Here is a 15,970-nt window from a genome sequence, read left to right as displayed (position 1 = left end):
ACTTTATATAACATACATGTATCTGATATCATTGTAAGATGGTTGTTTAATGAACGCTTGTTTTGTTTATTTATCCACATTTATATTGAATTATTGCATACTTATAATCGTAACTGTTGACAAATTCTAAATGTAACAAGTGAAATAAATGTCTGCGGTGCATTGCCTCTGAGCCCGCAGTCGGTTTACACGGTTTACAGCGACTACGACAGCTCTGACAGCTGTAGCTCATCATTTTAATGAGTCTCGCTGGGCAAGCTCGCCGTCAGTCTGGAGACCGACGCACACACACAGCAGCACGTATCAAATGTGGACGAGGCGTGCAGCGCCATGTGCACGTTACATGTGCTCAGTCCCAGGGCGTGTGTTGGACTGTACGTCGGACTCTTCCTGCATGCTGTGCAGGAGAGACCGAGATAAAGAAAAAGAGAGATTGCAGCTACGTTGCAGTGAGTCATGTCTACGGAGAGATGGGTAACTAACATTTCACTTGGTGTCTTCCCTTTTTTGTGTAGCACTCGGTTGTTTTTCTTTTGTCTCATTTCTAAACTGCTCAACCGTTTGCTTCCCATGCGAATAAAGCTCTTTTGAATCGAACCAACGAGTGACGGAGACAGGGCAGCCCCGGCCATGGTGTACTGGAATGATAAGACGATGAAGTAGTCTAACAGGCTGCTGCAGGAGACAGCTATGGAGGGAAAACTGATACGGCAAGGGGATTGGCGTTCTCTGAGGGCGAAAAGAACCGCACAACACTAAAACTCTTGTCTGGCAGAGCTTTTTATCTGTATTTTTGGCCAAAGCAGGACGTTTGCTGACAAGTGCAACCGAGGGTGGCTGGTGTGATCTGGTGCACCTCCTCCCTGGGCCAACATAAACACTGTGATGCTGAATCATTCCCACGTCTGTGTGTCTGTCTGACCTGCTGCTTCCCATACCTCCGGCTCTTTGGCAACTGGAAGACTTTATTCAACAGGCTCAACCCTTTTTCCTGAGGTTCACAATATTTAATATTTTACCCTGCTGTGTCTCTGCATGACGATAAAAAACGTTAGGGGTTCCCTTACTGAATAACAAATCCAAAAAAGACTTCCCAAAATGACATTGAATTAGTAATCATATACATACACTATGACAAGTGATTAGAATATGTGAATATACTTGTATTCTATTTTGCCCATAGAACCATTACACCAAGGCAATAAAAACACGAAACACAGCCACGGTTTACAATCCATCATGCAATCTGGCTGTCGGCATCATGAATCAGTCTGCAAGGACCTGGGCAGACAAGGAAAAACAGATAAAAGTGAAAAATGATGGAGGCTTTCATTTCCTTTTATGGTCTCTCTGTAGTCATTATGATTTACGCTGGGTACGAGCATGGCTGGGGGTAACAAAGGGAGACAAGAGATGCTTCTTCCTGAAGCCATCCGATTGGCTGTTTCCATCGGACCACTACTGTAGCGCAGACACAGGCAGGATTACATGATCTTCGGTGGTCTAATGACATTACACGCACACACCTTGTTGTGTGTGTGTGTGTTGGTGTAGGCAGCATGTTTTTGTCATGTGCTCAATAATGTATGCGCAACATTAGCATGCTGAGCTTGGTCGACCATGCTAAATGGGGAAAAATGTTTCAGGTAATGGGAGACGTTGGCGTCAATGGGGACAGAATGAATACTGCAAATTATTCAATACTTAAGACATGTTGACAAATCATGTTTTTGATAAATTGACAATTGTTCTAGAGGTTCAAAAACATCAATAGGTATAAACAAAAATCCACAGAGAGGAAATGGCAGACTTGCAAAAATGAGACAAAGAAAACGGTGAATGAACACGTTTTATTATTATAGTACAATAAAAATGTAAATCGCAATTATAAATTCATTCACTTAAAGAATACATATTTCGGTCTACCGGTGTAACATATCACTACAGCTTTCGGGGAAACAAATAGGCCTAAATACTGCGATGAGGTCTCGTGCAGACAGCGGATGAGCCGTGGCTTCAAAGGGCTAGGCATGCAGATTAATGGACAACACGTTTTAGATTAAGATTATAGCAAATCTGTCAGAATGCCAGCCAGCACCCCCTCCCAGTCCCCAGCCTTCCACTCGTATCACAGTGTTGTCATGAACCACGTCAGGGTTGGTTAGCATAGCTCTATGCCTCGAGGGCTCCTACTTAGAACACTGATAAACCATGTGGGTATGCGCGTGTGTGTGTGTGTGTTTGTGTGTGTTTGTGTGTCTGTGTGCACATGTGCACGTGTGTGTGCATGCGTGTGTGTGTGGACCACTGGGAGCGCAAAATACTGTGCGTGTGCGTACACGCTTGTGTTTATGTGCAGTACGATTGATAAGTTATTCAATGCATGCTAGCCGCGATTAGTGTGTGTGATTTGTGTGCGTGCGCCAAGGTTTACAACTAAGTAGGCTATCTCCAGAGACCATGGGATGTGTGTGTGTGAGAAACAGACACAGAGAGAGAGAAAATGGGAGTGCGTAGGAGGAACAGAGGGGGAGGGGACAGACGGTGTGTGTGTGTGTGTTTGTGTGCGTGTGTGTGTGTGTCCGTGTGTCCCATTCCATTTCCTCCAGAGGGGGCAGATAACATCAGTCTGCTCTCAGCATGTCGTCCACCACACTGCTTTCTCACACACCGTGTGAAGTACAGACCCAGCTCCGGGTCTCAAAGACAATTAACGAAAGCTGTTTTATCCCTGAAGATTTGTAGACTTTTAATGGTAATTAAACACCTTGTGGTACAATAAAAGTATGAGACAATCACACATTCCAGACCCTGGAATAGTATTCATCTATCCAATAGCAGCAGAAAGAGAGTTGTTTTTTCTTTATTGAGAATATCCTTGACATAGTAACTCCAATTTCGCTTCAAATACGGTAAATACAGTAATACCACGAATGACATCAAGAAAAACCATTGGAGGTTCATCATTGTTTTCCGGCCAAAACAAAACGCTATACACTCCGATGTCATTAACTTTACTTTGATTGTCAATGTAATCCGAAGGTCATTAGTGGATGTTGTGTTAATGTCAAACCTTAATGGTTATCTTGGCACTATATTACGGCTTAATTGTCTTACAACAAACACAGTGAACGACCTCTGACGGGGTCACAGATGTGGCTACCACCCTCCAAAGTGACCCGTACCCTGACCGATGACGTCACTCCCATAAACTCAACCACTCTGATTGGTTCTTCGGTGCTTAATCTGTCCTGGGAGAGTCTTGTCGGAGTAGGGTATTGTGGCTTTGGTAATGATATGCTAGGCATTGCTCGCTGTAACAAAATCCATATTCAGCCGATCTGTGGGTAACGGGGGCAAGCGAACACAGAGCTTGGTCATGCTTGGGCGGGACTGTGAGGAGACAAGAGGGGAGGTGACGAGAGGGGAAGGCTGGAGGAGAGGAGAAGGGGAGGAGGAGAGGAGAAGAGAAGGGTTGAGGGGGGAGGAGGTGAGAGCAGAAGGGTGGTGGGAGGAGGAGGGGAGACGAGGGGACAAGGGTGGATGAAGGAGGAGAGGAGATGAGAGGGGGGAGGGGGGAGGAGAGGAGGTGAGAGGAGACGGGGGGATGGGGGAGGAGAGGAGAAGGGGGGAGGAGAGGGGAGATGTGTGGAGGGGGAGGAGAGGAGAAGGAGGCAGGGGAGGAGATGAGAGGGGAGAAGAGTGGAGAGGAGAAGAGTGGAGGAGGGGGAGGAGAAGGGTGGAGGAGAGGAGAGGAGAAGGGTGGAGGGAGGGGAGACGATAGAAGGGTGGAGGGGGAGGAGTGGAGAAGGGTGGAGGGGGGAGGAGGAGACGAGAGGAAAAGAGGGGAGGGGAGGAGATGTGAGGAGAGAAAAGGCGAAAAGAGAGCGGAGGGATAGAAGAGGAAGGACTAATAGAGTGTGAAGCTGAAGGAGTTGGGCTGGGTAGCGTAATAAGCATGCACAACCCACTGCATTTATCCTGACAGAGACCACAAAACCCAATGCTCCCACCACACACACACACACACACACACACACACACACACACACACACACACACACACACACACACACACACACACACACACACACACACACACACACACACACACACACACACACACACACACACACTTGCAGCCAGTTGGCCAGAACATGGAGATAAGCCCTAGCAGCTAGCATTAAGGTCATTACAGTCACAACATGAAGGCCAGGGAAGCACAATGCACAACGTGCACAAGACCTCTAAGAGTCTCATACTCCAGTCAAGGTAGTTTCTTAAAATGGAACATGTATTCAAAGAAAGCTCTAGAAGAGAGTTGGGTCTCTCAGAGGGGTCCTTGGTATTCAATGTCCATGTGCCTATAACAGACGTGCACCAACAAACAGCTTCTAACTCAAGGAATGTTTGGATATTGTTTTGCAGATAACATGGCACTTGTAAGGTCATTGTAGTGACTTGTTGTCTCACACACACACACACACACACACACACACACACACACACACACACACACACACACACACACACACACACACACACACACACACACACACACACACACACACACACACACACACACACACACATTTCATTTCCAACAATAATTGTACAATAACAATGTGGTAAGTACTTGAAATATGTGTTGAAGGGACCTGAATTTCATAAAACATTGGACAAACATTGCTCTGTATTGTGAGGAGTTTCAACCCTGGCCTCACTGTTGTGAAGTGAGATCAAGATAAGGATGTTTAGGTCGTTCACACTATGGAAGAATGGAGGAGAGGAGAACAGAATAGATGTTTTGATATACGACTTGACAGCAATATTCTTGTTTGTTGTTGGGGTGTGGCGAGGGATGACATCAACAAAGATTCTTGACGCATAATATAGCACTTTATCAATGATCACACAGCAGGAATGACCGATGTCATTAAGTAAATCAATGTGGTTTGTGGTGTATATCCAACCACCAAAGCTCAGTTTATTTCTTCATTTTTGAAAATGTTCCTGTATTGGGGTAGCTAACCCAATACAGTTACTAGCTAACAGTATAACTTTAAGTGCCTCTGCTATTCACCCCTCGGGGACAAATCAAGCCTTTTGATTAAATGATAACGTCATCCGGCCGTGCAAAAAAGGGACATGCTGGGAGTCCAGAGTTGAAAGACAACAGTGAATAATCCTAACCCTAACCCTAACCTCCTGGTCATTGCTATTGTTAACGTCTGTGGTGCGAGTGCACTCATGCTAAATGCGATTCTGCAGAATCAGTACAACAAAGTCATGTTTGACTAATTCTATTGCTAATGGATGTTTAAGTGAAGACAGGAGAGGTGGCAACGATGGTTTCATCACCCAGGCTGGTAAGCTGCTTGCCTCTGTTGAGTAACGAGTGAGTCCTTTATAAATAGACAATCAAAACAGCAAGTGTGCAACAGCATTACTAAATCAGCCTCTGGAGGCCATCTCCATCTCACATTATGTTTCTTCCCGTTTGGTCTGGCCACGGTCCCATTTAGAAGCCTTTTCTAAAAACGTTAACCGGATTCAGCTAGAGTCGAAGAGACCACAAGCCCTTCCTGATCGGATGGTTTTTTAAACATATTTAAAAAAAAAAGAGTTGAGGGGAATGCAAAACACTGGGAAAAGTATTGTTTATGTCATGTTTATGTCACCTTTATCGTCTTCTTGATTGTGGTGATTAGCACGCAGCAATAAAACATGTATGCTAATGTTAGGTTCTGGCAGGAAGTTCAACAGTGAGAAAAGGCCTGACCTCTGTTTCTAGTCACAGATTTTTTGGGGGGGTTTCAGACAGGGGCATGTGGCACAGATATGTCATTCTGAAATGGGTTTCGGGTGGTGCTTAACAATTAAATGAAGATTGTATTAATTGGATCGATGTACCAAGAGCCTTGGTTCATATTCCTCCTCAACCCTATAGACTTGATCCTAAAAGAGAGACCCACCCACCCACATCTGGCCGGGTTTCTGACTCAAACAAGGCAACCAGCCTTTTGTAACACATTAACAGACACGTGACACAGCAGTCAGTCTAAAAGGGCTGCAGACGATTTTGCTGCTCATTTAACTGCAGACGATTCACCGACAGCTTTCTCTTGCTCCACCCGGGATCAAAAGATTAATTCCATCGATAAGCTCCGTAAAAAAAACGGATCCCAGCGGACCTGCCCAAAAACCATTATAATAATCACCATGGCCGAGTCGAAGCAGTCTGTACCTCTTGTCTCCAAACTGCATCCCGACTACGCTTTGTGACTTGTAGATGTGCGATGGATTGTGCAAAAATGCAAACGGAGCTACGCCGAAAATACCAATGTGCCTGCGATCAACCGACTTTCTCCCTCTGTCTAACTCGCTCCATCTAGATCTCTCTGGATTCCCTCTTATCCGCTTCCCCGGAGCGTATTTAACGGACTGATGTTGTTATCTCAAATTCCTTCATCCGTCCGTTTTCAAATGGGGGAGTGCGAGGGATGGGACTTTGAGGTTTTAGAGAGCTCTGGAGGGGGCCCCGGGCCCTGGAGTCACGCTCTGCCTGCCAGAGTGCACATTGAAGAGTAGTGGTGGGGGGGGGGGGGGGGGGGGGTTAGGGTAAGTCTGAAGACTGAAGAAACCATATAAACAGTGCATGCTGCCTAGCCAATCCATTGTTCTTCCCAGTCTGACGGTGGTAGACTGGGAGAGGGGGCTGACTAATGTACACCATATCCGGTGCACTCCGGCCCCTCCTACACACCGAAACATAACTTCCGGTCACTTCCTTCACACAAGTCGTGTACGTCAGTTGACACTTGACAGTCCCCGGAGCGAGGAGAATAAGAACATGACAAGGAGAACAACAAATACAAGGACAATAAAAAGTTTTTTGACGAATCATATGACAAAGCAATATTGAAAACATGCAACGGAAATGAATAAACCTTTATCGGGAGTCTCGCCCTATCTCTCGCTGAGCACGCACATTTGAGGCATCCTGTTCCTGGCGTTCCGTCGTGAGATGGGGATGCCTGGGAATAAAGTTACTGTCTGACCGAGAGCAGAAGGACATCGATGAGGGTTGGGCTCAGTTCTACTTCCTAACTTAATGAAAGCCTCTGCTTCGGATGGTAGGCTCTAGGCTGTCATGAAAGTCCGGCGAGTTGGAACACACACTGACTCTGAAGAAGTCCGGCAGCCAATAGGATCCCTGGTTTAACACTTCATTGGCTCAAAGTCTCTTCAATCAAAAGCCAAGGAGTCCTACGAGCAGTACTGAAATAAACTGGAAATGGCTATCCAGCCGGTACTGGATGGTCATCCTTTTCATAGAAAATATTGAATACCGTGTTGTAGCATAAAGAAATGTTAAATAATTCAGCTTTAACTAACCTGTGTGTTAATTAAAAAAAAAAAAGAATACAAGTTAAAAGGTCATGTGTGCGCGTGTGTGTGTATTTTTCTACCACGCAATTGTCCCTCTATCAAATCCCCAGACGAGAGTAAAACACAATTAGTGTGTTACTTAAATTAATCACTCTATACTTTTAGAAATGAGTCACAGAGGAACTGTATGGCCGTTGGCTGTAAATATAGATAGCAGCAATTTCTACTGCAGCAATAAGGGCTTATTGGTGAAGTCCTGACAAGCATTAAAAAGACAGACGCTACAAAAGACAGAGAACTGATCACTGCCATCGAATCACCAAAAGCAATGTCAGGACAGAACTGTAGTGCCCAATAACATTAGGACCTAGCATTGATTCAAGTATGAAAACATTGTCTCTGTGTAAGGTCATGCACAATTTAAGCGTTTGTTTCGTCGTTTCTGAAGCAGCCGCAATCATGTTATTTCCCCTTTCAACAACTCCATAAATCTCACCATCTCTGTCCCTCACAGACGCACAATAGTTCATTTGTTGGGCTGGAGTTTGCGTGTTGGCGTCGCTGCGTCATCCATTCGCTCGCAGCTTGAATGGAATTTCTACTACAGCCATTAATCTGCTAGAAGCATTTAGGTCCTTGAACTGATTGTACCAAACTCCTACATGTGCACATTACTGTACCAGAGTGTTTGTGTGAGAGACAGTGTGTGTGTGTGTGTGTGTGTGTGTGTGTGTGTGTGTGTGTGTGTGTGTGTGTGTGTGTGTGTGTGTGTGTGTGTGTGTGTGTGTGTGTGTGTGTGTGTGTGTGTGTGTGTGTGTGTGTGTGTGTGTAAAGACAGAGAGAGTGAGAGAGAGATTTGTTCAGGCCACTAGCCTCTGCCAACTCCCACGTGGGGACATTGTTGTTGAGCAATACCAACAGAGCTTGTCACAATTCACACAAAGGACAAGACTGACTCGGACACAAGGAATGGATAAGGAAGAAGAAAATGTCTAGCTAAAAAATATTTGGAATAGAGTCTCTCAAGCTCGAATTTCCAACTCCAACTCCTCCATAGCGGGAGAGGAATAGGTCAGTGAAGACCCCTGTCTTACAGTCTTCATTTTTGCTTGTAAAAGATAACAAAAACTTAACTTAAAGTTAAGTTAATTTAACACATTATTGAGTAAACCTTAATCCAAGTCCTGAAACACAGCGACACATGCATACCAAGTAATGGAATAGTTGAAATTGTGTGGTCAATGGAATGAATGAATCACATTTGAGTCAAACTTGTTGGACTCAAAAAGTGTGAGTCAAATGTAAGTTACGGAAGTAAGAAGAAACTCCATATGAATTCCTGCGTGGAGATGCATGTCCTGCATTCAACCCATCTTTACTTGCTATAGGAGCAGCGTCAAACTATCACAAAATTAACATAATCAAGTTTTTCGCGCAGAACAGCTGGATACTAGGGGTGGGTATTGCCAAAGAAGTCACGATTCGATTCGTATCACGATTCACATGCCACGATGCGATTCTATCACGATGCATCGCGATACTTGAATTATTGCGATGCATTGCGAATTTTCACTGAACACTGTTAAAAAAAAATTAAGCCATTACCAGTGGCTGACTGGCTGTGTATGATCTGGATAGTGTGTTCAATTGATAACTCAAAGCAACTCAATTCATGCATAGCTGTATTTATTGAAACGACTATTACTGGATACACTGACAAGAAGTGCTAAGGATCTATAAAACTTAAAATAACAAAATAAGGATAATCAGTGCCGTTTACATGGCCTCAGTGGTCCTTTAAACCAATGAAATTAAAACATTCAAACATTTCCCCTTTTGGAAGTAGCTGCCATTATAACAACAATATCATTTCATAAACATAAGAGGACAAACTGATGCCACAAAAAGTGAATAGGCTTTATAAAACTATATATAAAAAAAAATATATATATATATTTTTTTTTAATTATTCATTTTTTTTAATTAATAATCGATTCTTGGCGTCAACAATCGATGCAGTAGATCGTGAAAATTAGAATCGCGATGCATCGTCATGACGATTATTTGGCACACCCCTACTGGATACATATCTGTATATCATTTTATATGGGAAATTTCTCTTTTTTACCACTTTGTGTATATATATATTTTTATTTAATTTTTTTATTTAATTTTTTTTTTTAAAGGCAAAATTTCCAAGTTCTCAGTTCGAAAAAAACAAAACGGAGACATGCTGAATAAATGCAACATGTTTTCAAACTCAAAAATAATCGTTATTGACCAAAATAATCGTGATTAGGATTATTCCCATAATCTAGCAGCCCTAGCCTCGGCTATGGGCAGGGAAGGAGTGTTATCGTGGATGTCTTGTTGTGTGGAGCAAACTGGAGCCCCCAGACAAATTCGTTGCGAACACGTGGAGAACATGCCAGCTCCAAACGGAGAGGTCCTCAAAAGGTCTAAAGGCCCCAAACACAGAACCTCAGATTCCCTGGTCGTGCTGGATCATCTTCAGACTCTCTGAACAGCTGGATACGCTTAGATTCCAATCTCCCTTAAACCCCCCAGCTGTCATTTGGTTCAATCCACCTGTTTCTCTGCACATTTTCAATTCACGCAATTCATGAGCAGGAAAACTATTAGAAAACTTTACACTTTGGGGAAGGCTCAAAGTTGACGTATCAATAAAAAATAAAATCGATACCTAACCATTGCGCAATGGAAACAGTGTGTCAATAAATGATAATAAATAATGACGTACCGAAATCACGTGACCTAAATGTCACTCAAGCTGCTCATTTGATCACAGGGGGGTCACCAGAACTTTTTCAAGAGAAAATAGCTCTGTTGTGTGCTCTCTGTCACAGAGCTTTGATTTCCTTCACTGGAGCTTTGACTGGCACTCTGTCCATTACGTAACCTCGTCACATCTTCTTTTTCTGCCGCGGTATAATGGTACCTGACTGGAGAATGAACCCCACCTACGGCTAATTTTGATGAACACAGTCATTAAATTCATACAACAAGAGAGGTTCGAAAAATGGCAAAAAAGTAGCACAATCGAAACCTGATTTTTGGACAATTCTGTCAACATTTGTGATGCATTTGGATGCAAACTCACATTTTTGAGTATGTCCTCACATCAGGTCACATAGAAATAAATATGATACCCTGTGAGGACATACTGAGTGGTTCTCTTCTCCCCCAGTTTGACCCTGGATCTACATCTGGCTTCCACTTTTGTTACGGACAGCAGAGACCGTATATGGACAAACTACATAGCCATATAAAACCTCTATAAACTCTTTTGTATGATCATCGATGCACTTGTACACGGACTACATCGTGTATGTGTCTTGCGACTCCTTCCATGGTCATGAATATAATAAACACATCAAACCTCTTCTCCACGCATGTCTAGAGTGTCCCTCTGAAACCTTTTACACGGACATAGCCGACACCTCCTACCTAACACGGAGGGTAATATCTTCCAGACCTTTCACACTCCCGTGACATTTCAAACTGTGTTGGAGTCAGCATCCCCTGTTGTGAATTAGGTAACAAACACAAAGGCGGACATTGTCTCCGTCAGCCATAGGTCATCAACCCAGTGAGCGTGTCCAACATACTCCAGGAGAAAGAAAAAAAATACATTTACGCGCTTATCACACGGTTAAAGGGCTACAGAGTTCCCTTGTTTCCCCACACACAGATGTGTGAGAAAACCCCATTTAGCAAGTCTTGCAGGCGTGAACAAGCACCTGGATTGTTCTCACCTCCCGCTCCCCAGTGGTGGAGGTAGAGAGGCGAAGGCCTGACGTCAACATATGCGGTCAACCGTCTTACATTCAGCTCAACCTGTGCAGCAGACAGAGATTAACTGTGGGGCTGTGCGGTCTTCACTATCTCCAGCCGCTTATGTCTGCTCAACCCAGAACACGGACGTGTGTTTCCTATCAGCCACGAGTCATTAATTATTCAGAAGTCTGTAGAGTTTCTGCACCCTGGCTAAAAAAGTTAATGGTGAACACATATTTCCTGTCTATACCCGAGGCCCACCCAAGTGACCTCATAGCTGAAACAATGTTCTCTTGGCATTAGCGTGACCTGACACATAGGTCAAGCAAACACAAATAGAGATAGGTTGTAGGAACAGCAAGTGGTCTAAACTGTGACTAATGGGCCCAGTAAAGGCCCTTCTGAAACAATACATACATTTTTCAAGTAGACATACGGGCAGATTCTAGACAGGACATATTAGGCCCCATCACTATTCCACAGAGTGTGTGCAATCCATCAACTGAAATAAATCAATGAGCGTGTGTCATGTTAGCACTTAGTTCAATCGTTCTGCATGTTGTCAAGGTTGAGACCTTAGCTCTATTGGCTGTCGTTGTCAAAGTAAATCCAACCTTGACCGCAATTTGCTTTCATTCTGAATTCCTTCACCCCGCTAAACTGGGCTGACAAACTCATAAGACAGACAGACAGACAGAAGCCAGACAGATTGACTAAGCAGTGAGAGAGTAAGCCAGTAGGGAAGCGGTCAACCTACCAGAACTCTGTTCTCTGTCTTGTCCCCTTTGATCTCCAGCTTGACCCTCCTCCTCAGCGAGAGCTTCACCTTCCTCCCTATGGCATCCCTCACACTCTCTACGGAGAGGAGGAAGAGGAGGGAGAAGGAGAGAGAAACGCAGATGGTAAGTGAAAGGGTCAACAGAGTGAGAGGAGATGTTATAACACAGCTGTAAAATAATTTAAAACATCCATTTGTGAAATGAAATAAGTTGTAACACCAGGACATTGCCCTGATATTCTGAGACACATCCCCTTTGAATGAAGACCTTGACACAAGGAGTCTTGAACCAAAAAGCCACGCTTACTTCAGGTCTCAGGGTTCAAGCGCAAATTTTGTGGGGCAGCTTCCTCACGCAGAGCAGATACAAGCCAAGCGGGTTCATGATTGAATGAATATTTCCCACGGGGGTAATAATTTGCCATATCCTCTGATTAGAAGGGGGGTAGGTTTGATGAAAATGTAATCTATTCCAATTTAACCGGGGGAGGATTTTGGTTTAATCCTCCCCCCATAATTCCTATTCCTCTCCTTGCGTGAAGTCTGCAGCTCACAGCTTACTCTGCATTGTCTTTCTTGAAAAACGTCTCTGCACAAGAGTGCCAGACGGCTCTGTAGTGTACACACTTGCACACACATGCACACGCACCGCATACTACATGCTAACAGATAGAAACCCCACCATTTGTATTTCTGCATATGCTAACTCATCCGCACACTTAACATATGGGCATGTCACCACCAGGACACTTGCATATATACACGCCGAGATGCGTGTGTATATTCTGTGAGTGATTGATTGTTCACACCCAGGAGAAGCCCCGACGGCTAGCGGAGAGAACCAGCATGGAGAACAGAACTAGGTCACCCGTTTTCCAGTCACACGCGCGCACAGGCACACACATAGGAATAGGGGTTTATGCGCGCATATAAATGTAATGCATGTTTGATTGTGGGTGAGTGAGACAGACACACGTGAACACACAAGAACAGTGGTTTATGTGGGTGGGCATATAGGTAGGTTGGTAGGTAGTAGGTAGGTGGCCATGTGTGTGAGTGACTATGCGTGAGGTTCTCGCAAAATGTTTGCGTTTATGCAATATGCACAAACATGTATCACAGCATTCCTTCTAAAACACAGACGGAATGTCCTCCCAAGAAGATGTCCTAAGAAAAAAATCCAAGGCAAGAAAATGCAGTCTGCAAACATTAAATATTCAGCACGATATTACTTTGTCATGAACTGAAACTCCCCTCAGCACTGTTTGTTGCCATCATTTAGACTCCTTTGGAAGGGGTTTTAAACTAGCTTGAGGCCAGGCTGATGAGCGGAGAGAAACCTAATGTTAGCTGGGTGGTCTCACAAGGCCATGGTTTAAACATGCCTGCCATTTAGTGGTTTATGAGAACCAACTTGTCACAGAGGCTGGCTGAGTCTGTCATTTTAACATTACTGAAAAAATATATATTATGAATTGTTTCACAAGACAATTTAAATGCAAACCTACGGCTAGGGTGGTCCTGTGCTCATAAAGGGCCCGTTTACAAGCTCGGCAAAGTTAGCATCACTAGTATCCTCACTGGACAGTTCCCCGATGTGGATTGCAGGTTGGGTTTGAAGCTGTTTAAGTGTTGTCGAGGTCTGCTAACACAAATGTTTATAACTGAGATTTTCCAAAAAGCCATTGGAAACTTACGTTTGATTCTCAGAATGTTGTTTTTGTTCTTCGAATTCCGTTCTGTGTCTCATTAACCCAATAAAAATTAATGCATCACAGGACGTTTGGCAAATGTTTCTTTCCCTCTGATGTAATTGTTAGAGGGACACGTGTTCTGCATTGTACAAATGTTGTGCCTAATTAATTTTACGTGGAGACTGAAAGAGAGATCATAGCCGTCATAGAATTGCTGATTTTCTTCTATGAAAAACAAAGCAGATGGGACATTTGACAGAATATCCAAGTTGTTATCACAGATTGATGTTTCTTTCGTAAAGTACTCCTACATTACTTTCATGACATGACAATCCAATACATAATGCGCAGTGGAGGGAGTGGAGATCTTGATAAGGAAGAGAGAGTGACAAAGAGAAGGTCCATCTGTCACCAGAAGTGATGGGTCTCTGGTTACTCCCAACAGATAAGGACTATAGCAGGGAGAAGAAAGCCAATCATTTCTTTACATTGCAGGGATGGAGTTAAACTTAAAGCATGGTTTGGTGGCTGTTTGCACACAGAGGACTAGCTCCATGACCTAGCGGGTTGGTACTAAATTAAAATCCATAGAAAATGGTGATATGAGAGGTGGGAAGATGGCAGAGGGGAGAAGGCCTGTTCCAGTAGTCTCAACAACATCAGAAATCGGCCTTGTCTAGGATGACAAGCTGATGATTCCTTCTGATCTTTACGGATCATATTTGGTATTTTGTAGAACGGGCTGCAAAGCAACCTAGCTCAGTCTGCTCAACACTGTGTGTGTCTGACTCTCAGTATATCTTCTTGTGCACCGTCTCCACACACACACACACACACACACACACACACACACACACACACACACACACACACACACACACACACACACACACACACACACACACACACACACACACACACACACACACACACACCTCGCATCAAAAACCTTCCACTAAATTTCTCCTCATGAAAGAAATAACACAAAACAGTGTCCCAGACTTGTGTGCCCTGACACAGCATGACTCTGAGTTCTGCTTCCTAGCCTCCACATGCTGTCTGAGTCATAACAGAGGCATGGAGAGGAGTTTGCATGTTGCCATCACAATGCGATCCCCTCCCTCTATCAAATTATACAAGACACAGGACAGCCAGTCCCTGTCTGGACTCTGTATCTTCTCGAACCAAGTTGATGATGAACATTTTGGGCCTGTGTGGTTTTCAGTGTATGGATGACCTCCTGTTGTATGCGTCAAGAAAGTGTTTGGAAGGGACAACATTTCTGCAGTTAGACGTTCTGAAAAATTAAGTATACTTTAGGGATAGTAGGGATTAGTTATATTGACCCCTAACCCTTTTCCTTAAATTGAAGAAATCAAATACTGAGTGTAGTTGGTCTACTAGATCTTTCAGCTCTTTGCACTATCTACATTTGGATGCTTTTTTTTTTTTTGCCTTTTAAACATTGTGTGATAAAACGTAATGCATTATAAAAAATCAACTAAAAGCGAATTTGAATTCCTCTGATCGGAGTTCCTCTTCTGAGCGATGCAGGTATGAGTGACAGGTTGGTTTCAACCGGGGAAAACCTGTTTGTGTGCAGGAGGGCCTGGCCCTGGAGGGACACTATCTGCTGATGCTGAATCTCAGACATGCTTGTGCGTCACACAATGACTGGCTTCATGCACAGCCAGCTAGACAGCCAAACGCCCGTTATTTGTATTATTCATTGATTTGGATCACTATTTCAAATAATTTTGGGCACGGAATTGGATTTTGGAAAGTTGATGATGGCATTCAGGGGTGGGAATTTGGTTGATAGACAAACAACGTGCTGAGTCTGACCTAACTTCTCGCAGAAAGAAGGGGATTTCCAAACTCTCTACTGCTGCGTGTTCATTAAAAGGACCAATGACACATATGTGGTCTTCTGGCAAAACACATGGGGTCTTGGGTCACGTGCACAAAAAAATACAACTGGGAGTTCTTGAACACAAAAACCTAGGCCTCATAGGGGAAACTCGCTGTCCGTCTTCCAACAACACGATACAAGGAGGGATCCCTCACCAGGATATATCACTTCATAGAGAGACAGCCCTGATTACAGAGAGAGGTCTGACCTTAGACCGTAGCACTCCCATGATGAACACCTTTGCATCTGAACCAGCAGGTTGACACAAGGACAATCACCCAGCACCTCTATTTCACTCAGATACTGATGGATGAGGTGGGAAAGGCTTCAAGCCTTTCAAATTTCCATACAAGGCCCTGAAGTATAAATAAGATCTGATAACTTTAAAGATTGGGC

The 15,970-nt window shown here is 43.9% G+C and overlaps 1 protein-coding gene across 4 annotated transcripts in view; it reads right to left on the bottom strand.

The window, feature by feature from the left end:
* LOC132467755 (F-actin-uncapping protein LRRC16A-like) overlaps positions 1–15,970 on the bottom strand; it is a 69,997-nt gene that overhangs the window by 52,686 nt on the left and 1,341 nt on the right. For all 4 annotated transcript variants that reach the window (XM_060065290.1, XM_060065293.1, XM_060065291.1 and 1 more), the window contains exon 2: positions 11,948–12,045. In XM_060065290.1, coding sequence (XP_059921273.1) covers positions 11,948–12,045 — 98 coding nt within the window. The remainder of the gene's footprint in view (positions 1–11,947; positions 12,046–15,970) is intronic.

The sequence above is a fragment of the Gadus macrocephalus genome, chromosome 11, assembly GCF_031168955.1.
Source record: "Gadus macrocephalus chromosome 11, ASM3116895v1".
Classification (NCBI taxonomy): Eukaryota; Metazoa; Chordata; class Actinopteri; order Gadiformes; family Gadidae; genus Gadus; species Gadus macrocephalus.
The sequence above is the reverse complement of the archived record's forward strand: the minus strand, read 5'-3'. Positions and strand labels throughout refer to the sequence as shown.